Here is a 22,228-nt window from a genome sequence, read left to right as displayed (position 1 = left end):
GGCAGTGATGCCCCAAAGTCCTACGCCACCTTCAGGCTCTGAGAGGCTCAAGTTGAGTTTGGTCCTGTCTCCTGTAGGGGTGGCTGCAGCCTCCTCCCTCCGCCCAGGTCGCAGGCCTGGCTCAGCCCTCCCCCCCACCCCCCAAGGCTGGCCTGGGAGTTGGGGCTGCAGGGCTAAGGGAGCTGAGAGACCCTGGAAGTGATGACATGCAAGACCTTCCCGCCTCCCTCTCCCTTCTCCCCATTCTGGTGTCTCCGCGGAATGCTGACAGCCATCCTCTGAGGCGCTTTCTCTCCCTGATGGCAAACCCAGTCTCACTGGCAGACTTGCTGCGCGCAGACACCACAGTAACCGCCTGCAGGGGGTGTTGCCCCAGGCTGGAGAGCCACGCTGCTCCTCAGTCTCTCACATTCTCACCAGTAACCTCCATCCGTGTCCCTCCCCCTCGGTGCCACAGATGCATTTTTCCACCCAGCCAGCTGGCCACGTCTTCTCTCCTACCTGCCCTGGACATCCGCCTGCTGTCTTTCCATCTGCTTTTCCTGACTTACGTGTTACAATTGGAAGTTGAGCTCGCAAGTGTCTTTTGGGGAAGGCTGTGGGGAGAGGTGGGTGAGAGGTGGTGTTAGGCAAAGAAGAGGAAAGGGCGTGCTGGGAAGACCACCGAGTCCCTCTCTAGGCTGGAGAACGTAAGGACCAGGGAAACGTAAGAGGGAAAGGAAGGGAGCAAGAAACAGACAAAGGTTAAGGAAGAAGTAAAGAAGAGAAAGGGAAAATTTAAAAATAGGAAAGAAAACCAAGAGAAAGAAAAGTAGAAGAGGCTAGGACTGTTCCAATTCCTGAAACCCAGCCCCACTCCTGGTCTGGGCGTAAAATTGGGGTTCCCACTCTGAACCATCTTCCCGCAGTAGGATTGGGGTGAGTCAGAGCAGAGGTTTAGGGCGGAGGCCTGGAATGGGTCTTCTGAGCACGGCAGAGCCCCTGTGGCCCACCGCCTAGAGTTTGCCGCCCTCGGCTAAGGGTTCTTAGCACAAACCAAACTCCTGCAGAGAGAGACCCCCATGGCCTCCATGGACCAGCCTGCAGACCTGCAGACCGAAGGGCAGGGATGGGGGCGTCTCCTGCACCACTTGCTCAAGCACTGAGGTGTTGGATAGGACCCCGGGTCTGGGGAGGGGAAAGGGAAAAGATTCCGTTAGAGAACAGGAAAAAAGAGCATAGTTCTGAGGAGAAAGGGCTGAGGACCTCGGGGAATCAGAGACTCCGCTCAGGCCCTGGTGGGGCGGGCGTTGGGCCAGGGCGCCTAGGCAGAGGAGGGAGGGCCTTCCAGCTGGGTGTGAGGGTGGGAGGAGTTGGTGGAAAGTCTGGAGCTCGGCGCTCTAGGAGTTTAATATTCTCCCAAATTTTAATCCAATTTGAGGTTATTAGTCCAAATGCTGGGAAAGGTTACCGGTGGGTTTTATTTCAGTAAATCCCCTGGCTGCAAAGACCGATGGGAACGGGTGGATATAGCCCTCCCCCACCACGTTTGCAGCTGCCCTCTCCCCTTTCCTGGAGGTGTGTGTGTGGGGGGGAGAGATGTAGCGAGTTCTCCACTTGAAGGCTGAAGGCAGGAGGTGGTTTTTCTCTCTGAGCTCCTCCTCCCCTGTCTTCCAATTCAATTCACCGGACGTGGAGCCTCAGTCTTAGCTTTTCCTACTGCACCCCCGCCTCCCCCCCCCCCCCCCCACACACACACACACCTCTCCCAGCATCTCCAGGTCAGGTACGAATAATGCCCAGCTTCCTGCCTGGGGTAAATCACAGGGACGGACGGTCCGCCAGGGGAGGGGAAGCAAAAGCCTAGCGGAGAGGAATGCGCTGCAAACCCGGGCGAACAGATGTGCCTGGCGCCCCGGGCCCACCCTTGGTCCGGCCCAGAAAGCGGCTCCTCAGCCCTGTGTCCGCGGAATTACATTATTTTCTCCCCGGTCCAATCATCGTTTTACAGAAAAAAAATTTAAAGAAATATAAATTGCTGCTTTGCAAGATCAAAGTGCCGCTTTCTGGTGCATCTGGCTGAGCGGGAGATGGGGGAGGAGAGGGGGAGAGTGGTGCAGTCACAGTTACCCGACTTCAAAGTGTTCTCAGAGTGGGTTTTAGCCCGTGCATTTTAGACTCTCTTTCCCTCCAGCTTCGCGGGGGGCGTGGTGGGGGGAGCCTCGGGGCGCGCGGAGAAACCTGGCCTCGACGCCTAGGTGCCCGCGCTGGGCCGGAGCCTGAGGCTCCCGCTGAGACCTCACTGCGGACGGTGCGGGGGGGTGGGGTGGGGCGTGGTGAGTGAGGGTGGCTAATCGAGGGCCGTCAAGTCACCAAATTCCCAAATAACCCGCGGAGACGCCCCCAAGTCGCTCTGCTCCTACTCCAGTGCCTGCCTGAGGCGCCGTGCCAGCCCCCCCTGCGCCCAGGCTGCCAGGTCACTTCTGCGCCGCCCGCAGGACTGGGGACTAGGCTAGGATTCCGATTATTCGGGGGACCCGGGTCGGTCCCAGGCTTTGGGTAGCGAGGCCCTGGGAGACGGATTTGTGTTTGTGGGACAGCCCGCCGGCGGCCCTGCAGGCCTGGTGGCTGCGGCCGGCGCCCCCTCGGCCCCCACGCGCTTCACGGGGCAAAGTCTGGGGCTGGCAGCCACCCAGCCCAGAGCTCCGAGCGGGCCGGGGCGCCAGCGCCCGCAGCCGCGAGGGGAGCGCCGCTAATTCGCAAGGTTTTGAGTTTTTGCGGCCAAAGCCGTGAATCCAGGTTGGGCCGGGTCCCGGGGAGGGGGCGGCCGCCAGCACCCTCGCGGGCGGGCTGTCGCGGAGCCCGGCGGCCGCCGCCTCCCGGGGCCGGGAGCGTGAGGGACCGCCACGTCCCTGCTGGGCGCCCTGCGCTCCGGGCGGGCCCGGGGGAGGGGGCTGAAGCCAGGAGCCCGGGCTGCTCCCACACCGTGGCAGCGTTTCTTTTCCTGGAAAGACCCAGTGCTCACGTCAAGTCGCTTCCATTGCTCTTGGTCTGAGTGGTCCCCGAGTGGCCATTCCTGGTGGTTTGAACTTCAGGTTTCCTTGCCCGGGCAGGAAGGGTTAACGCGGCAGAGAGCGCCTGTTTCCTGCCCCGGATTCCGCGCTCTCCCCGGCCTCCCGCGGGCCGCTCCCAGGAGAGCTGGCACCCCCTGAGCCGGACAGTGTGATGGCTCTCATTTCTAGAGGAGAAACCGAGATCCCTAAAACGTCCTCGACTGGTCCTAGGTCCCAGGGCAACACAGTGAGGACCCTTTACCCAGGTCGCCGACACATTTGTGCGCTCCCCACTCCCTTGGGGGTGATTCCGCCCTCCTCACTCGCCCTTCTCCCGCGCGTCGCACGAGGTCACGGCCCCGGCAGCCGGAGCGGGCGCTGCGCTCTCGAGGCGCGCGCCGGGCATCTCACCTCAGCCAGGCAGGTGCAGAGGGGGCGGGCGCGGCTGCCGTGGGTCGTCCGGCCGAAGGGCAGGAGAAGGCTGGCCGCCGCTTTCTGCTGCCCGGCCGGCGGCTGAGGGGGCAGAGAAAGGGGGGAGCAGGGTTGGGGAAGCCGCCGTCAGCGGGTCCCGGCCCCGCCTCCCCAACACAACGTCCAGGAAACCTCCGAACTTTCCATTGTTTGAGGAGCTTCACTAAACAAATCGTCCCGATAACTGCGGGGCTGCGGGGAAGAGCGGATGGCGGGGTTAGGGGGAAGAGCGGCCCGGCGGGCCCCGGGGAAGCCCGGTGCTGGAGCCTCCTCGCTGGGAAGCTGCCGGAGCCCCGCGCCTCGGGGAGCGCAGAGCGCAGCGCCCCGCGCCTGGGTGCTTCCTGGAGCGGCACCCTGCGCTCTGAGACCTCGGGTCCAGGCCCTGGCATCTTGGGTTCCGGGTGGCACGGGGCGGGAGTCAGGCAGCTGCGGGCTCTTGGGAGAACGTGAGTTTCTTGGAAGACCTGGTGCCAGACTACCCGCTCCAAGCGCCAGGTTTCCTAATATTTGTCGCGATCCCCACCCTGCGGGGGGGGGGGGGGGGTGGTGGTAGTGGTGAAGCCTTCCCTTCCTTGTGGGCACAGAAGTTACACTCCTGCACCCCCAGATACTTGCTTTCCTATGGCTGCAAATTTCGTGCACCCCACTTTGCCTGGCACGCGCCTCCCTACATTGCCCTTCACCCCACCCCAACCTTAGAAGGGATTCTCGAGGCCTGGGAAGTCTCTGACGGAGAATCTTGTATTCTCACCACGTTGGGTAAATGCCGGGCAGCCTACTCTGGGAAAGCAACCGGGTGCTGGCGTGGACCCGACTCACTGGGGGAGTGGAGTCTTGAGTCATGAGCTAAGCTTGCACAGGTCTCATGGTTACCAGGCCGACATTTCTCCTGTAGTGAACTAGCGCGTTTGGGGCAGCCGATAGGAGCTTTATGGTTCCTGGGACGGGTCCTCTGCGGCGCCCATTTGGAGCACATCCTACACATATGAGCATCTGCATTGGAGTCCCGCCACGTGAGCCCCTGAACACCCGCACACAGACCCACACCTTTCTGTCCCTCTAGCTACTTTTCCTTCTTGCCGGACTGGTTTCTGCTGGGTGATTAACGACCCCAGATAGTGTAAGGAATTCAGCTTCTCAAGCTCAGCATTTTCAATTCCTTAATTTGTCCCTAGGTGATCGTTAGCAATCACGGCTGTAGATCACATGGGGGCGGGTTAGGTAGAGTGAACAGCTGATTCAACACCGTTGAGTTCAGGCTTGGTTTCATTTTTTTAAGGCGATTCAGAGAGCAGCCCCCGGAGAACTTAAAGAAGGCGTCAGTCAGCAGGCTGCGGAGGTCCCTGCATTAGACCAGCCTTTGGCTTGTCACCACTATCATTCTTTATAAACTGTAAAGCGCTAACAAATCACAGAGCTCCTCTGGGCCTCAGTCTCTGATGTAGGGTGAGAAAACAGAGCATCCCCGATGGGTGTCCTGTCCCCAATCCGAGGCCTCACGAGGAGAACTGTGCTCTGGGTCAAGCCTGTTCCTGGATCTCACCGAGCAGGGAGCTGCCCCAGAGGAAACCGGTTTGACGTTAGCTGTCCAGGTTAGAAACCAGTTAGACTCCCCTCCACCTCAGAGGTGTTTGCTTCCCCAACCCTGCCGCGCCCCCCCCCCCCCCACCACCACCACCACCACCACCTGACTCAGAGTCCTGATCACAATTCATCTCTTTTAAAGAGGGGATGTTGGCCCTTCCAGGGTTGGGGGTCTGGAGAGCGGGGTCTGAAACTTTCCAGGTTGCCCCAGAGGTTCTTTGGCAGCTTTGGCTTTAGTGGAGCTTTTAAAGTTCCTTTCCTGCCCCTGCCCCTCCTTCCTGGTGAGCAAGCAGCTGCCCTGGGGGTGAAGGCCATAGAGACACCTCTCTTCGTGGACCTGTGGACTCCCAAATGGGAGGGGGAGTTTGAAGGAGAGAGATGGGAGATGAAGAAGGGGAGAACAGAGGGCAGGGGAGAAGGAAAAAGTCCTTGTTCTGGTTTTCCCGGGTTATTGCTGGGCAGACTGTCCAGAGGAATTAGTGGCAGGTGGGATGCACCTTCCAGATAGCTGTCCCTCAGAAAGGGTCTGGGAGGCGGGAGGAACAGGGTGTCGGCATCCTCTAGGTGGCAGCAGGCTGGCTGGGGCACAGAGGAGGATCCTCCAAGTCCTTCAAAGGGGGGAGGACTTGGGGACCCACTGGATGGCAAGAGTGAGACCCACTGAGCTCCAAGGTCCTGGCACTGGACTCTCTTCTTGGAGGTTTGTCATTGCTGACGTCAGACTCTATTGTGATTAAATATGTTTTTGTAAAAGAAAACTTCAGCTAGATTGGGAACAGTGACTTCTAGCCTTCCCGGAACTGGCCGTCCTCTCCAAAATTAAGACCCCAAGCTTTCCCGAGAACCGTGGCCACTCAGTGCAAATGCTGACCGATGCGCGTCAGTGAGCAGGGGCGACCTGCCTGTTTGCAGGTCTGTGAGGTCTATGGAACCCAAGCAGTGTACCACCTAGAGAGAATGCAAAGGCAAGTGGGAGTGTTGCAGGGTGAAACCAGCTGAAGAACCTTTGTAGAAACTTGAGTGAGATCTGGGAGGGAAGGAAGGACAGGACCAAAGTAAAGCATTTGCTTTTACTGGCTGACTGACAGGCTTTGGCAGGGGTCGGATAAGTTTGCCAACTAGTTGCAGAGACCTGCGCCTCCGGCGGGGACATGGGGGAGGAGGCTGCGCAGGAGAGCTTGAAGGCAAAAAGGGACAGATACAGAAAGTCCCCCTACACTCTGGGCGCACAATGTTTTGTCACATATATCTGACATATGCATGTACCAGCTTATTTAGTGAGAAAAAAACTGGCCTTGGACAGAATAAATATACACATGAGTTCATTCATTCTCTCAACAAATAACCACCGAATGTCCACCACATGTAGGCATTTTACCAAGCTCTCCTTTGTAAAAGAAAACAAACAAACACGTGTGTGTCTGAGTACAGATTCATCCAGCAAGCTCGGATTTGGCTTCATGGCAGGTTTGTGGGGCTTGCAGCTTAGAACAGTCAGAGTGGTGGGGCTTAGGCTTCAGGATACATACACATTTGGGGTCATGGCCAGAGGTGGGCGCGAGTCTGCAGGAGTTCACACTTTTCCTCGGAAGTAGGGGAGGGACAGCATTGAGCTACAAAGTCCCGCCCTACTACCTTCAGGGAAATGCTGAGAAGCAGAGGATGCTAAATCCCTTTTAAATAGCACTTTCCACTCCTAAAGCCCGGTTCCCTTCCAGAGGCTTTCTAAGAAGCTTGGGAACCACAAACCCTGCAACCAAAGGGTTTCTTCTCGGTGCGTACGCCAGAGAAGAGAAACTGATTTAGGGCCATTTCCACAGGTGCGCACTTCAATGTCACGCTCACACAGACACGTATGCACAGATTCCACACGTTACTGTACAAATTCACTTACAAGTGTAAGTGCACCTACAAAAAAAAAGTAGAATGGGAGGAGAGGGTATTAAGACACTCTATAGGTAGACTCAAAACATCACTCAGCTTTTTTAATAGTAATTTTCATGTGCCCTTACCAACCTATCTGCTTCATCAGTGCGTACCCAGCCCCGCAGACACTAGCCTGGACATGCATCATCCCGCGGCCTGTGGCCTCATGGCATAGTTGGTTAAAATCAGATCTATACCCCCTGCTATCAATGCTCAGACCCTCTGAGACCTACTGGAGGCTCAGCAGCCTTGGTGTAGGCATTTGCAGGTACACGAATGTTCCTGGGCAGTGACTTTGAATTCTAAGATCCAGGCCAAGCAGAGAGGTACCAATATAAAATAGGGATTCCGTCTGATAAGTGCCTTGGGGGGCGGGTATAATTGGAGGAGGGGTGACAAAGCGATGGAGAGGAAGGTAAAATGACCCCAAAGAGAGAAGAGCTGCAGTGGAAAATAATGCCGCTGTCGGGGTGGGGGCAAAAGCAGGGGTGGGGGCTGAACGCCAGCGGACTCTGCCAGACGCGGCGGTGGTGGCTGCGGCGGCGCTCAAGCACACCCAGGCCAACGGCCGAGGCGGGTACAATTCTCCCAACGCAGAGGCACCCAAACCGGCGCCTTTCCTTTACGTTCCGAGGACAGTGCAGCTGCACACGACCTCCCTGAGGCCCCTCGCCGCCGCTGTGCCCAGTGAAGTGTACAGCGGAGAAAAGCATCCCGCTCGCGAGCTGAACACATTTTCACTTTCACCTTGAACAAGTGACGCAAACGGCTTTTCCTTTTCGGAACTTCGTTCTCACGTTCCCATCGAGACTTTGGAAATGTAGCCTCGGACCGGAACGCGTACAATCATTCCCAATGCACCTGCCCAGGTGAGACCAGCTCACACCCCCGCAGCGCCGGATCGCTGTTGCCCAGCCTGGCGGCTACCCCGCAGCTCCCCTCCCGCCCGGTTCGGCAGCGGGGCCCGGTTCGGCAGGGATGCGGGCGGTGGGAGAGGCAGCGAGGCCGCCCGCGGGCCGAGCCGCCCACCGCGCTGGAGCCGGGAGGCAGCAGGAGCCCGGCCGCCGGCTGCTCCGGCGCAGGAAACGGGCGGTGCCGAGCGCACCCATCGCGGCTCCGCGCGCTCCACCCGCCGCGCAGGAGCGGCGGCCTCTTCGTCAGGCTCCGTCCCCAACCAGCGGAGCGCGACTCCGCGTGTCCGCGACGTTCAGAGGCGAGACCGGCGGCTGCGCCCGCCTTTGTCCCAGGCGGGAAACGGCCGCGCGGAGCTCGCGTGGGGCTGCAAGGAGGGGGTGGGGAGTTTTTAAAAAAAGGGCCTCGCGCCCGAGCTCGGGCCAGGACCCCCTAGGAAGCCAGCCCTGCATCCAAATGCGCCTCCCGGTCCCGCGGACTTCGAATGAGACGTTTCCCGCGAATTCACACGTTTGCGGACACGGGAGAGCCTTCCACGTGGGCTTCCCGGCGCCCTGTGACCCTTCGCGAGGTTTACGGGCAAAGTCCACTCCCAAGCGCCCCCGCCCCCGCGAATTCCCACGTGAGCGCGCCGCAAGGGCGTGAACCGCAGCCCGAGAGGGGGCACGGGCGCCTCGCCTTTATTTCTAGGGGCTCCGAGTTGAGGGCTGAGGCTCGCCATCCACGCTAAGCCAGGTATTGTCCTCTTCTCCGTCGTCTTGGAGAGAAAACAATGCCGTTTTGAGCGATCTCTCCCTCTGTTTCAACAAGGGCCTGCCCCAAGGACACAACTTCCGGAGAAATGGGCCCGCGCGCCGAATTCCGTGGAACTTGGCCTTGCGCTCCAATCGGCCAGTTCACACGGGCAGCCCGGCGTGGGGCCCAGGGCCGGAGGCCTCCGAACGGGCTCGTGGTGAAAGCCGAGGCCGAGCCATCCAAACGCATATTTGCCCCAAGTTCCCCCCCTGACGTTCCCCCCGCGGGAAACGGCCTCCCCCTAACTTGTGAGGGCGCCCCTTCTGCGGCTTGGCGGCCGTGGGGAAGGAGGTAAAGCCTTGGGGAAGTCATCCCTCGTGAAGCCTGAGAGGATCCCGCCGCTGTTGCGCGGAGCCAGGGTCTGGCTGTGTTTGGGGCGGGCCCGGTGTTCTCGGGTTTACTTTCCGCTCTCCCAGGCGCACGGCCGGCTGCACGCGCGCTCAGCCTGTTCGCGGGCTGCCCGCCCGGCACACGTGCACACGAGGGGACGCATGGCACACGAAGGACATATGCACACAAAGGACATATGCACACGAAGGAACAACACCTTCCAGACCCAGCGCTTCCGCCCACGGATCCGGGGAGGCCGCGGTAGCCTTCTCTTTCACGGACTTGATCCGATAGCACACGAAGGTCTTGGAGTTCCTACGCTAAGACGTTGCCCTTTGCGTGGGAAAGAGCACGAAGGAACGGGCAGTCTCGCGGGCTGGCTGCGAAGGAAGGTGCCGCCGGTGAGCCCGGAGCCCCCCTCGCACCCCCTAGAGCGAACCGAGGAGCGCGCGCCTGGGAACCAGAGCCCAGAACTCCTGTGGCCGCAGCGCCTTACAGGCCTGGGAGCCCGACGGAGCCCGCGTCTCCCCGGCTGGAGTCGGGGGGCGCCCTGCGGGGCCCACGTCCCCTCCTCCCTGTGCCCAAGTCCCCGCGCGGTCGTGGGCGGGAGCGGGGCGTCCAGAAGCCGTGGGCTGGCCGCGCGCAGCAGCTCAGGGAGGCGGGGGCGGGGGCTCCGTCAATCCCCGGAATGCGGAGAATCCCGGCCTCGCCATCCACGCTGAGGTCGATAGTATCTCAGGACCCCAAGTCTGCGGCCCCCACCCCGCCGCCTCTCGGCCTCTGAGGCTTCCCTTTCAAAGACCCAAAGGACTTTTGTGACTCTTCTCAATTCCTGCACGTTCTCGCGGCATCCCCTCCCGGCTGACCGAGGAGGTGTAAGGCTCGGTTCCTAAGCCGCCTTCCCCCTTTGCGCCTTTTCTCACACCTTAACCTCGGATAAAGACACTGAGCACATCCAGAAAAAAAAAAGGTAGTAAAATCCGTACCAGAACGAGGCTTGGGGCACTAAACAGTCACAAGACTGCCCCCAGGTGATGGTTTTCGGCAACAACACTTGTGGGCAACTTGCAGTCCCTTTCTCTCCCTTTTGAGCCAATGTCATCTGGGGTAGAAGTTATTGAATCCAAACGTTTACATCAATCTCTCAAGAACAGGAGTAATGGCCCCGAGAAACCTCCTTCCCACAGACGCTGAGAAATTGTTCAATTTGTCTTTCCAGCCGCACTGCCATTGACGTTTAATAACTGCCCTTTCAAAATCAAACTCTCCTCTCCCCAAGGTGAGGAGACCTGCTCCCACCCATCCCCTCTTCTTCTCCCCCCAGCCCCCTTTGCGTCTCCTGCTCTGAAACAATAGCGCGGGCTGCTGGAGTCAGTGGGATGATATAATCCTTAAGGCATTCATGGGCAGACCAAGGGCCAAGCTATCAAAGGGTTCAGCTTCTTCTTTTTTCTAAGCTGTTTACTATTCAGGAAATTTGGTAATTATTTTTTTTTCTACATGTAGTGGTATTACCCTCTTCCTTTTGATATTAGATCCTCTATGGGCCCTGGCTCCACGCTGTAGAGACAGGAGAAAGATGAAGGGGCTGAATTCTGCATCAGAATGTAATTTTCCTTTATGTCATCATTGCTGCTAAAGACCAGCTGAGGGCTTCCTGAAGAACAGGGACCCCCAGAGCAAGCAGATTCCTCCTATTTCCAGGGCAGAAGAGAGTGCCAAGGCCATTTATTTTACAACACAAACGTGTTTTTTCCTTCCTCACGCCACCAAAATACTTTCAGTACTTCATAGTAGGATGGAAAAGGAAGAGGCACATCAGGAAGGAAAAAGGAAGATAATAACCAAATTGGAATAAATCATTTGTTTAGAATGCTTCGAGATGGATCAAGTTTTTTTGCCTGGGGTATTATTGATCAGTACTAATACTTTTTGATGCATTAGGTTTAGCAAGGTTTTCCCTGTGCCCAACATAGTACCTTACTCATAACAGGCAGCCCTGGATAAATATTTGTAGAATGAATGGACAAATTGTTTGAAAAGGATAAAGCAAAGGAATACAAAAAGGATTGGATACTTCATTTAGTTAAAAAACCCCTCCATGATCCATTTCTTGAGTGAATGTGTCCTCCAAAGCAAGACTATTTTTGCTAGATTGTGACCATGTTTTAAAAGGGCTTAAGTTTTGTCTCCCTGACTAAACTGTAATATCCTGAGATCAGACACTCAGTGTTATTATGTTCATTATACACAATGTCTTGCATATTGCTGGGTACACCGATCCCCCGTCTTAGAGGATGGTCAAGGGGAAGACTCGACCTGGAAACGGTGAAGAAAAATTTCATGTGCAGGCACCCCTTTGGGCAGTGCTGGGTCTCCCAGTGAAAGGGCAGTAGTGGTCCGGGGCAGGCAAACCTCTGTTCAGATTCCTTCTTCCATTGGGTCATATCTCCTCCTGCCCAACTTCCGGAACCGACATCCTTGTCTCCTCTGCCTCCCCACATCAGGCCAGGAAAGCATAGAGAGGGGGATGCGTTTGGCTGAGGATGACTTCCTAGTTACCTCCCACCCCACTCCCCCACCCGTAGCTGTTTTAGCTGCTCCGTTGTAAGCTCCGATGGCTGGTTAGCTCAGTGGGCTTTTACGGGTACTAATGAGATCATTACAAAATATCCACCCACTTGGGTGCTAGTCAGTTTGGCCCATTCCAGGCACATCCATGATAGCCTTTCCTATAAATGTATGTTACTATTTGGCCAAAGGGAACTGAGAAAGAGCCACCCTTAATCTCCTCACAGGAGATAATGTTTTTCAAAAAAAGGTATGCTAATTGGATTTTACCTGTACAAACTAAGGCATCACGTAGGTTTATTTGCCTGTGTTAGATAGACTATATAATAAAAAAAGACATAAAACTCACTTTCAAGAAGCTTTCTGTTTTCTGCCTCTTATTGTACTTTTTGTTTAAAATTTCCCCAAGGCAAAGATAAAGATAGGCACTCAAGATCAAGTTGTTCAACATTTCACTGTGGCTTTCCAGACAGACTTCCTGCTTTCTGGAGCCATCTCATTATTTAGATGTAAAGCACAGTTCACAAACGTTTAAAATGCTTGCCTTCCTAACAATGACTAGTTCATCCTTTGATTCCTCATTATGCTTCTGCGTTAGCATGTACAAAAGCCTCAAGTATTTGAATTAAATGTCGGCTAAATTAGAAGGCAAACCATGTTGGGTTTGATCCTAAATCCACCAAATCACAAGTACTTTCCACCTCAGCCACACATCCCGCGTCTTATCTCATGATGGTGAGTAGCAACTGTCACCAAGGCAGGCTCTTTCCTTTGATCAGTTTTTAAAATTTTTGTTCAAGGATTCAGGGATTGAAAGCTGACTTAGAAAGTAATGGGGTTGATACGTATTTTTTAAATACCAGAGTTGATTTGAATTGAGTTGTCCTTCAAAGAAGTTACCCTGGGGTTCTCTATCTTATTCAAATGACTGCTGCAAACATTTGTGGAATGCCATGTTTGGAAATGACTTCAGGGATAGTTTCGCAGCCACATGAAAGACCACGTCATCACTGACTCCAGTACCCTTTTCTTCCCTGCCCACTACCAGGGAACCAGAGCTGCCGCTCAGGCTAAAGAACGAACTGTAAGCTGGCGTGTCTGGTGCAGAGCATCGTCTCTGCCTAGAGAAAGGGCGTCACTTCAGTGATCTCCCTGTGACAGCCAGCAAAGTGGTGACTGTGCCAACATCGTCCAGTGGCTCCAGACCTCTGGAACAAAACAGCACCGGAAGTCAGGGCAGATTCCTCCAGGAGGTGCACCCACCTGGGAGCCCCAGATATTCTGGTCCCTTATTTGAGAGAGAGAACATTTTCCAGGACAGCATCCCTATTGCAAGTTTTTAAGATGTTCTATGAAGGTCTCAGAGGAATTGGGCTAAATTAGCTGTCAGGCCCCTCACATTTCCAAACCCTCTAACAAAAAAACAAACGAATGCTTTAGATAAGAAATAAACTAGGAAGGCCGAACAAGTGGACTCTCAAAATGTGCTGAAGGCTTAATTGATGATGGCGTGCGCTGGCTGGTGTGGCTCAGTTGGTTGAGTGTCGTCCCGTGTACCTACAGGTGGCCAGTTTGATTCTGATCAGGGCACATGCCCGGTTTGTAGGCTCTATCCCCAGTAGGGGCCGTTCAGGAGGCAGCTGATTGATGTTACCCTCTCACATCAATGTTTCTCTCTCCCTCTCCCTCTCACTCTAAAGTCATTAATAAAAACATATTTTTAATTTTTTCAAATGATAATGGAGCATCTATGGGTTAAGAAGTAACAGTCCAACGACAATCACAGATTTCTGAATGTCCCCAACATAATCCTCCAAAGAGACTCCATGCTCAGCCCTGCCACCCAGGATGTGCTGGAGATATGGGGGATCTTATGTTCCAGCCCGTACACAATACTGGCAGCTGGAGGTGGAGGAAGTGTCCCGTTTGCTCCTCGTTGTTACTTCCAGATCACTACCCTCTCTCTCCCTAAAAACCTCTGGTTTTGGACTCATATCATCAGCCGCCAGACTCTCAAGACCACTCCCCTTCATTATACATATATATTATTGATTTCAGAGAGAGGGAGAGAGAGAAACATTGGTGTCAGAGAGAAACATTGATTAGCTGCCTCCTGCATGCACCCGACCGGAAATTGATCCTGCAACCTGGGCATGTGCCCTGGCCAGGAATTGAACCAGGACCTCCTGGTACATAGGACGAGGCTCAATCAATTGAGCCACACCAGCCAGGCTCCCCATCATTTTTTGAAAAATTTCTTCCTAGTTTAACTCTGTCTTCATTGCTACTCTGGGCAGTCTTTGTGGTTGCATATTGAAGTAAATGGCCTTTATAATTCCCTAGTTTTTTTTTTTACTTTCTCTCCTAAAGATCATATGTTCCACCTATTTCAACAACCATTCCTCAAGCCATACCTCCAAGTTTGTCAATACCAAGAGTTGCATGCCTGTATCTTGAATACAAACTCAGACCAACATCTGTGTTTTCATCTCACTCCCTCATTTTTTTGACACCACTGGGACCTTCAGTCAATTGATTTTCCCATCAGTCCCCTGTCTCCACACCCCTCACATCCTCATTCCCCCTTGCCCCATTGGGAGGCGGTGGCTCATTGTTATACGCACTTAGTTCCTTTGCCCCTTTGCCCTTTTGTTGTAATCACTTAGCAAAATCCAGCTCTAGGCTAATCCAACTTTGCTTACGCTCTGCCTACACCCACACAGCGGAATGTGGCTGGAGCAAAACAATCAACTGGTTGGCTGCTCTCGTAAATTCATGTTTTCTAGCCTCAAGAGAGCCCTTAAATGCTGCCTGGCTGTTCTACTGAATGTCCCTGGTCCTTCCCTCTCCTTTTCCCTAGATGACTATTTCACACCTCTTCCTCCTCCTTACTCCTCAAACTTCCAACACATCTTCCCTCATCCTAATTCTCTGCTGAGGACCTTGAGTCCTATTTCACTAAGAAAATGGAAGCAACAGAGACCTTTTACTTGTTATTCTACCACATGTAAAAATCCATCTGTGCCCGTGTCCATATATTCTTCTTCTCTGTCTTCTCTGGTCTCCCATCTAACTCCAACCTCTTCACATGTGCTCTGGATCCCATTCTTCCTTACTTCCTCAAAGACATGCATTAGTAATTGCTCTCTCTCACTCCTGTGTCATTAAACTTTCCCTCTCTACTGGGTCATTCCCATCAGCATAGAAGTATGCAATTATTCTCCCAACCTAAAAAGAAACAAAACCCTCTCTTGACTCTATGTCACTACCATACTGTCTCATTTCTCTGCTTCTCTTTAGAGCATTACTCCTTGCAAAAGTAGTCAAGGTCACTGTCTTTAACTTCTCTTCTCCCATTTACTCTTAAATATATTCAGCTAGACATTTGATCCCATCATCTACCCAAATTGCTTTGAACAAGGTTACCAATATAGTTATATTCTCAGATACTGGGGGTGGAGGCTTCAACATATGAATTTTGAGGGTGGAAGCACAAGTCAGTCCCTAACACACTCCATCCCCATGTTCTTTGTATTTCTACATAGCTTTCATCACCTGGTGACCAACCCTTTACTTTCCATGTTGTTGTAATTGTCTGTCTCTCTCTACTACAATGTTAACTCCAAGAGGCCAGGCATTTTTGTCTATTTTTTCACCGCTGTATCCCCAGTGTCTAGAGCAGCACCCAGCACATAGTAAGCACTGAAGTCATATTTATTATTTCATAAAATTACAAAGTTATCTGTCTCGTGAAGCCATATGAATTTGCAATCCCCAAACTCTCTCTCTTCTCGGTTGGTTTTCAACCAATAAGCATTTATTTAGCATCTACTCTGTGCCAGTCTTTGCTCCAGACTATGAGTAATTTACAAAACAAAATCAATAATAAAACCCCCAACAAGTACATATATGGTGCAAAGTTCAAGTTCAATAAACAGATTAGCTGGTCCCCAAGTACTCAGGGAAAACTTATCTGTAAAATGGGGATAAAATTCTTATGCTTCAGACAGGTTTGTGAAGAAGAAATATGGTTAGAATTTACCAAACACTTTATATGTTAAATTAGGAAAAGATTAGAAAGTTATGAAAAACAAAATTGTTGGGGGCCACGTAAGCTCTCTTGTGGAAGGTTCATGAAGATCAAGAAGGAGTTAACCTGCCTGGCTGCGCCCAGGGGTCTGTTGGGCCTGGTCAGCCAATATAAGCAGATCCTAGTGATGTAATTCTTGTAACACGAGTCCTTGCTGGGGTGCAGCGGTGGGGCATGCTGGGCCTCACAGAGGAACCCCTCTCTCGCCTGCCCACACAGTTCAATTTACTCTCAATAAAAACCCAATAAAAAGCTCACTTGCCTCCAAACTGTTGAATGCTTTTGACTCCAAATTATTTGGAATAGAAATCCTGACTGACAGTATTTTGGGATAGAAGATGAATGAAGTCTCCTTAAAGGGATAAAGGAGGAAAAGAAGGAAATAAAGTGGTTGTATTTTACCAAACTGGAAGGCAGTTTAAAGATATTGCAAGATTTAAAACAACAACAACAACAACATATAAGCCAGAGCTAAAATCATTTCTAGCAGCAAATGGCAGGCATACAAAATAACTTTTTGTTTCTAACAGTGGTGGGGAAATTAAACCCTTTCTTCTAGAGATTCACACAGCTTTGGGGAAGATGGGCAATACTAACTGCTACTTCTTCATTATCACAAAGTCTCGAGTTTCTAAGTTTCAAGTCTGGCTAGTTTGGGATGTGCTAATGCTTGTATATGTTAGCACCATCCAAAGTGTTTAGCTCCTGTGCCAAAGACATAGTATCAGTTCACTGTGTGTAGTAATAATAACATTTTATTTAAGTTTTGGATGATTTCAATGATCTGGGTTGTCTCTTGTGAATAAGACTAATGGCACACGGGCTTTAATCATAAATCACAACACATTCTTTAAAGTATGGCATCCATTGCCTCCCTTATTTTCTTTACCTTTATTGCCCATCAAATCCAAAGTGTGTACAGGTTTTTACAAAACACACTAAGTACACAAGTCCCTATTCTCAAGCAGGCTTCTTTCCAGCCCACCACAGTAAAATGGGGATAACAATTCTTATGCTTTACACAGGTTTGTGAAGATGAAATATGGTTAGTTAGAACTTACCAAACACTTAATATGTTAAATTAGGGAGAGATTAGAAAGTTATGAAAGATGGAACTGTTGGGGCCACACTGGTCTCTTCTGGTCTAGCCTAGAGTTCTGAACACGGAAGGTGATGAGATTGAGGGGCGGTGACAGCAAAGGTGGTGGTTCCTATTTCAACATCAGCTACTTTTAGACATAATTTGAACATTCCTAACTTGTGCTTAATGCAATTTTGTGACTGTCTCACTCATAAATTTAATCCAGGCTCAGCTGTTTTTATTTCTAGGTCATATAACCCTTTACAGGGTAATAAGTACTATAATTTTACTACCCACTGTGTAAAAGAACTCCCTCTTCTTATTCATCTCTCTTGGCTTCAGGAGATCCTCGTTAACTCTGGTATTGATGATCAAATCTCTGTTTACTCCATTTACAAATGTAAGTTCAGTCATTTTCCCCTTTTAGGACTTTCATAGGCCCAAATGACCTAAAATTTTAAACTGTCTATAAATAATAATCATATATAAACAAAAACAGCCAAAGCTACATTGAGTGAATATGATAAAAAAAATGGGGGAGGGGGGAGACAGGAAATAGCAGAAAGTAAAGACAATAATTACGTTTTTATGACTGGTTATTGCTTTTCTTCTCTTCCTTTATTCTAAACTCCTTGAGAGAGGCTGGGTTTTATTCTCTTTTTATCCCCCAGCACAGTGGTTCTCAAACACTAATGTGCATCTGATTAGCTGAAAGGCTAACGGATTGCTGAGCCACCCCCAGAAATTGCCATGCAGTAAGTCTGGCAGGGGGCTGTCTGTGGATTTGCATATCTAATAAGTTCCCAGGTGAGGATGATGCTGCACTACCCAAGTCACTAGCCATCAGCCACTGAGGATACTGGGCCCTTGAAGTTGCTGCTGCGGATGTGAATTATTTATTTAGTCACAATTTAAATTAAAATGGGCACGTACTGTATTGGCCAGGGCACCTTAGAGCACACAACACCAAACACACTAGAAGACAGTGCAGGAGCTGCTGTGGCCTTGTGAGCTCTGGATTGGATGACCTGATTCTACCTCTCAGAGGCTGAACTGTCTTAGGCAACCTACTCAACTGCCTATGCCTCGGTTTCATCCTTAGTAATATATCAGTATCGCTTTGTTGGGTTAGGAGGAAATGAGAGAATACACATAAATAAGAGGTTTATTTAAAACAGAGATTGCTATGTGTATCCCTGAAGTTTTGATTCAGTAAGTGTGGGGTAGGGCCAGAGAAGGTGCATTCTGAATGAGTCCCCAAGTGGTACTCATGCTACTGCTCTGGGGACCTTGGAAAAAAGGAGTTTAGAATAGAGAGAGAGAAGAAAATCGATAACCAGTCATAAAAACATAATTATTGTCTTGACTTTCTGCTATTTCCTGTCTGTCTCCCCCCACCCCCACCTTTTAATCATATTCACTCAGTGTAACTCGGAAAAACAGTTGTAAGACGTTTAGCGTGATGGGGGACACATAGTGAGAGCTTAGTGGTATCAGTTAGTGTTTCATGATCAGCATCTGCATGGTGTGCATCAAGAGGTTTCTGAGAAACAAACCAACCAACCAACAAACCAACCCCACACTTTATTAGGAATCTCTAGCCCATTTTCCGACATTATTGGGCATGTCTCAGTCATTACAGGCTGATTTTGGGCTTGAGCCCTTGGGTCACTTTCAAGGAGTAACAACAGCAGGGTACACACAAGCCGACCTCACCTGTGCAGGGTTTTGCTCCTCGAAGTCGTCACACGTCGTCTGGTTTCTCTCATCTGAGAGTCCTTCCATGGTGCCTGTAGTTCTGTGGACAAAAGGTGTTGCAAGGGGGTAAAGAAACACACAGAGAGACAAACAAATAGACATTGGTCTGATAGATCCACCTTTAATGTTGTCTTTGTCCAGTATTCACAATAGGGTTCATCTGAAAGGAAAAATAGAACAGCCTCGGAAGAAATATGCCCCAAGAGGCTCCTCTAGGACTACTGATACCCCATCCCAAGCAAGGATCCAAAAAAGGGTCTTTTACTTCGGATTCTGGGATGCGGTGTTCTGTGGATTTATATCTGTTAATACAAGGACCTTTTTACTGCCCTCTCTTAAGAAACATGAGTAAAAATTCTTTGCCCAACATACTAGTCTTTTGAGTATAAATGACGATCATTATACCCACTGGCAAAAAATGATAAGCATTTTCTGTTACAAAATCAATCTTGCTAACAGACCCTGGCAAGTCAGGATTACCCTTTCCCTTTTCAGGTGTGGGAAATGGGAGGGCAGGTTTCAGAGTGACCTGTTATTACTTAGAGAGACGAGGTAGAAGGCGATGGGAGGTTTCCACTCACACTGCTCCGGCCTCCCCGCTGTTTTAGTCAGGCAAGGTATACTGGAAGTGCCTCTGCAGGAAGTACAGGAGACAGAACGTGGGACCTGCGTCGGGACTATGAGGCGCAAATGTGACCGGCACTCGTTGAGTTACTGATAGAAACAGTCTCAGTAGTTCAGGTCTTATATTTCCAGGACCCCCTTCAAAAGGTTGGAGGCTCAGGTAAGGAGCAAAGGTTTTCATCTTGGATTTGCCTCTCACTTCCCGAGAGATGCTGTCCAAGCTAACTGTCCTCTGAGCCTCCCTTTCCGCCATGTAAAATGGCAATTCCTCTCATATATTTCACAGGGGGTTGGAAGTACCTATTAGGAACATCATCTAGGGCCTGGGTTCATGAACAATAAATATATCAAGTTGAAATAATGCAGCCTTTTTAAAAGATTATATGCATCTCTGAATTAAAAACAAAAACACACAAAAAAAACTTGCCAAAACAATCAGTATAATCTCTTGGGAAACAAGTTAAGCAGCTTAAATGCTTTAAAGCAGGCACCATCTCAGTGACAAATGAACTATATTAATCAACTCATTTTTATGAGATCTGAATACAAGTTGGTCCCAATGGCATCCCAAGGATTGTACTAGTAAGTCTGAGACCCCTTCCTATTACTGTAAAAGGGTTGGGACAGATAAGGTGACCATCTATGATAGTGCCCACTTGAGAAAGACACAGATGATACCCCTTTTGCCAAATTACCAGTCACCTCAGTCACATGTGTGTATGTAAACCAGGCTGGGGAGTGTGTGCCTCAAATATTGAGGATTCAGAAAGCTCTGCCTTCTTTGCTTTTTCTTCCCTGGCCACAGCATTTTGCGGATGGGATTTAGAATACTGCTCTATCTGCAGGCCACATAACATTCTCCATCAGATGAAGCCACTATCAAGTATACCGAATTAAATATCCCCAAACTACAATGTCCTGCTTGTCCAGGAGGAAAGCTGCCTTTCTCGGAGCGCACAGACCACAAACCAGAAGAGCCTTTGTGTGATCGGCTGAAACTTCCTACAGAAACCCCACCAGCTTCTTCACCTCCTGGCACACAGGATGTGCTAATTCCTTGGCTCTGGCTGACCCCGCTTGTAAAACCTTCTCTAAGTGGTCCTTGTCCATCTTCAGTTTTTCAATTTCACTCTTAATTGGAGCGAATTTCTCAATCACAGCATCTGCCACCAGCAGCTTGTAGCGGGCGGTGTCGAGGCCGGCGCTCTGGCGCACCACGTCCTCCACGGGGAGCCCTGTCACCGCGGAGTGGATGGCCACCAGGTTGGAGACGCCCTCACGGCGGGCCGGGTCGTAGGTGACCTCCGAGGTGAAGTCCGTCATCGCCTTGCGGAACTTCTGCACTATCTCCTCTGGGCTGTCTGTTATTCTGACGGTGGCCAGTCTGTCCGGGTCTGATTTCGACATTTTGACAGAAGGATCACGGAGAGATTTTACCTTCTTCATCGATGCTTAGGTAAAAACACAACACACACATCCCAAACAAAACAAAACAAAGAACAAAACAATGACAACAGTAAGAAAAAAATCATCATGAATGTCAGTGTCAATCTTGATCTTTAAAAATCCAAGAACACCAAATAACTATTATTTTTATCTGATTATATAAATATTAAATTCTCACTGTGCAAAATTCAAGAATTTCATAAGCATGAAAGTAAACATCAAACAAATCTGTAACATTTTGTTGATCATATCTTTACACATTTTGGATGCACATGTTCACATAAAAATGTACAATAGTATTATACAAACAAAATTGTATCAATCACACTGTTTTTGCTGTGCGCACCGTTAAAAAATTGTCTATTTCTTGCCTCTCCCTCTCTCTTCCTCCCTGTGCTTCTCTACTGGCTAATCACCCCCTACCCATAACCACTGCCCTTCCTGTCCCCAAACCAACTTTAACCATCTGTGTCAATCCTTCCAATTCTTTACCCATGATTATAAAAGTATATACGAACACACACACACACACACACACACACACACACACACACACACACACGAGAAGCTTGTTTATTACTCTGATAGAATCAAGATGTTAAGCTGTGCTTCATAGACCAGTGTTAGTAATAAGTGCCTGTTTTATGGCTATTACAGAAGCATATAAAGTTGAAATTGGTAAAATAACAATAGGCCAAAACATTAAAATGTTATTACTCAAAGAAGGTTGATTTGGGTGTGTGGGGTGCCCTGAATTTATCTGTGGGAATAACTTAGACACTTATACCCAACTTAGGTTTCTAGATGGATACTGGGTACATGGTATACTCCCTTAAAATGCTGTCAGTTTAACGAAGATGGACAGAGCTTAGGTTTCGTGATTTCTTCCCTGCCACAGCTTTGCACAGCTACAAGTATGCTGATAGAGGTGTACAGCTTCTTTCCTCAAGGAGATTCCGGACTAGCACAGCCCGGCACGTTGCAGCCGAGGCCTCAGATTCAGTAGGTGGACTGTACATTCCACCTCAGTTGTGCATTTAAGAAGGCAGAGTAGGATGATCAACACCCTCTTGTTTTATCTACATTATGACCCAGCAGTTCTCAATCTCATAACTTCTGTTTTGTTGTGAATAGGGAAGCGAAGGGAAGCTGGTTTTGGAAGCAGAACTCAATCTAGGGCCCAGGTTTGCCACTGATTAGATACAGGACTTGAACACAAAGTTAGCCCTGCCAGACCCTAGTTTCCTCATCCATAACATAGGGAAAGCTACCTGTTCTACCAAATGAGGGTGTGTGTGTGATAAATTATATAATACTTTATACATACAAATTATTATTTTTAGTTTTAGTCTCCCTACTTTTCAAGCTTTTTTGGTTATTTCATTCAATTATCCAATGAGGTCTACTAGTCCTACATGAAAGAAAAAGATGGGGATTCTAGTTATAAATCCTGAAACCTGTCCACAAAGAAGCTAAGTTTAGTTCCAAGAAAGTTCTAAGCTTTGGTCCATTATTCAGACTTCTCTTTGACACATACCCTGATTACTAGACTTACCCGGGTGACCACTTTGTAAGTTATATAAATGTCTAATCACTATGTTGTATAAC

General features: G+C 50.4%; 1 protein-coding gene across 1 annotated transcript in view; it reads right to left on the bottom strand.

Moving 5' to 3' along the window:
- Positions 1 to 18,681: 18,681 nt before the first annotated feature.
- WARS2 (tryptophanyl tRNA synthetase 2, mitochondrial) overlaps positions 18,682 to 22,228 on the bottom strand; it is a 66,378-nt gene continuing 62,831 nt past the window's right edge. Inside the window, exon 6 of the mRNA XM_079761905.1 lies at positions 18,682 to 20,625. Within this exon, the coding sequence (XP_079618031.1) occupies positions 20,177 to 20,625 (449 nt within the window). The 3' untranslated portion in view covers positions 18,682 to 20,176. The remainder of the gene's footprint in view (positions 20,626 to 22,228) is intronic.

The sequence above is a fragment of the Cnephaeus nilssonii genome (genome assembly GCF_951640355.1).
Source record: "Cnephaeus nilssonii genome assembly, chromosome: 21".
Lineage (NCBI taxonomy): Eukaryota > Metazoa > Chordata > Mammalia > Chiroptera > Vespertilionidae > Cnephaeus > Cnephaeus nilssonii.
The sequence above is the reverse complement of the archived record's forward strand: the minus strand, read 5'-3'. Positions and strand labels throughout refer to the sequence as shown.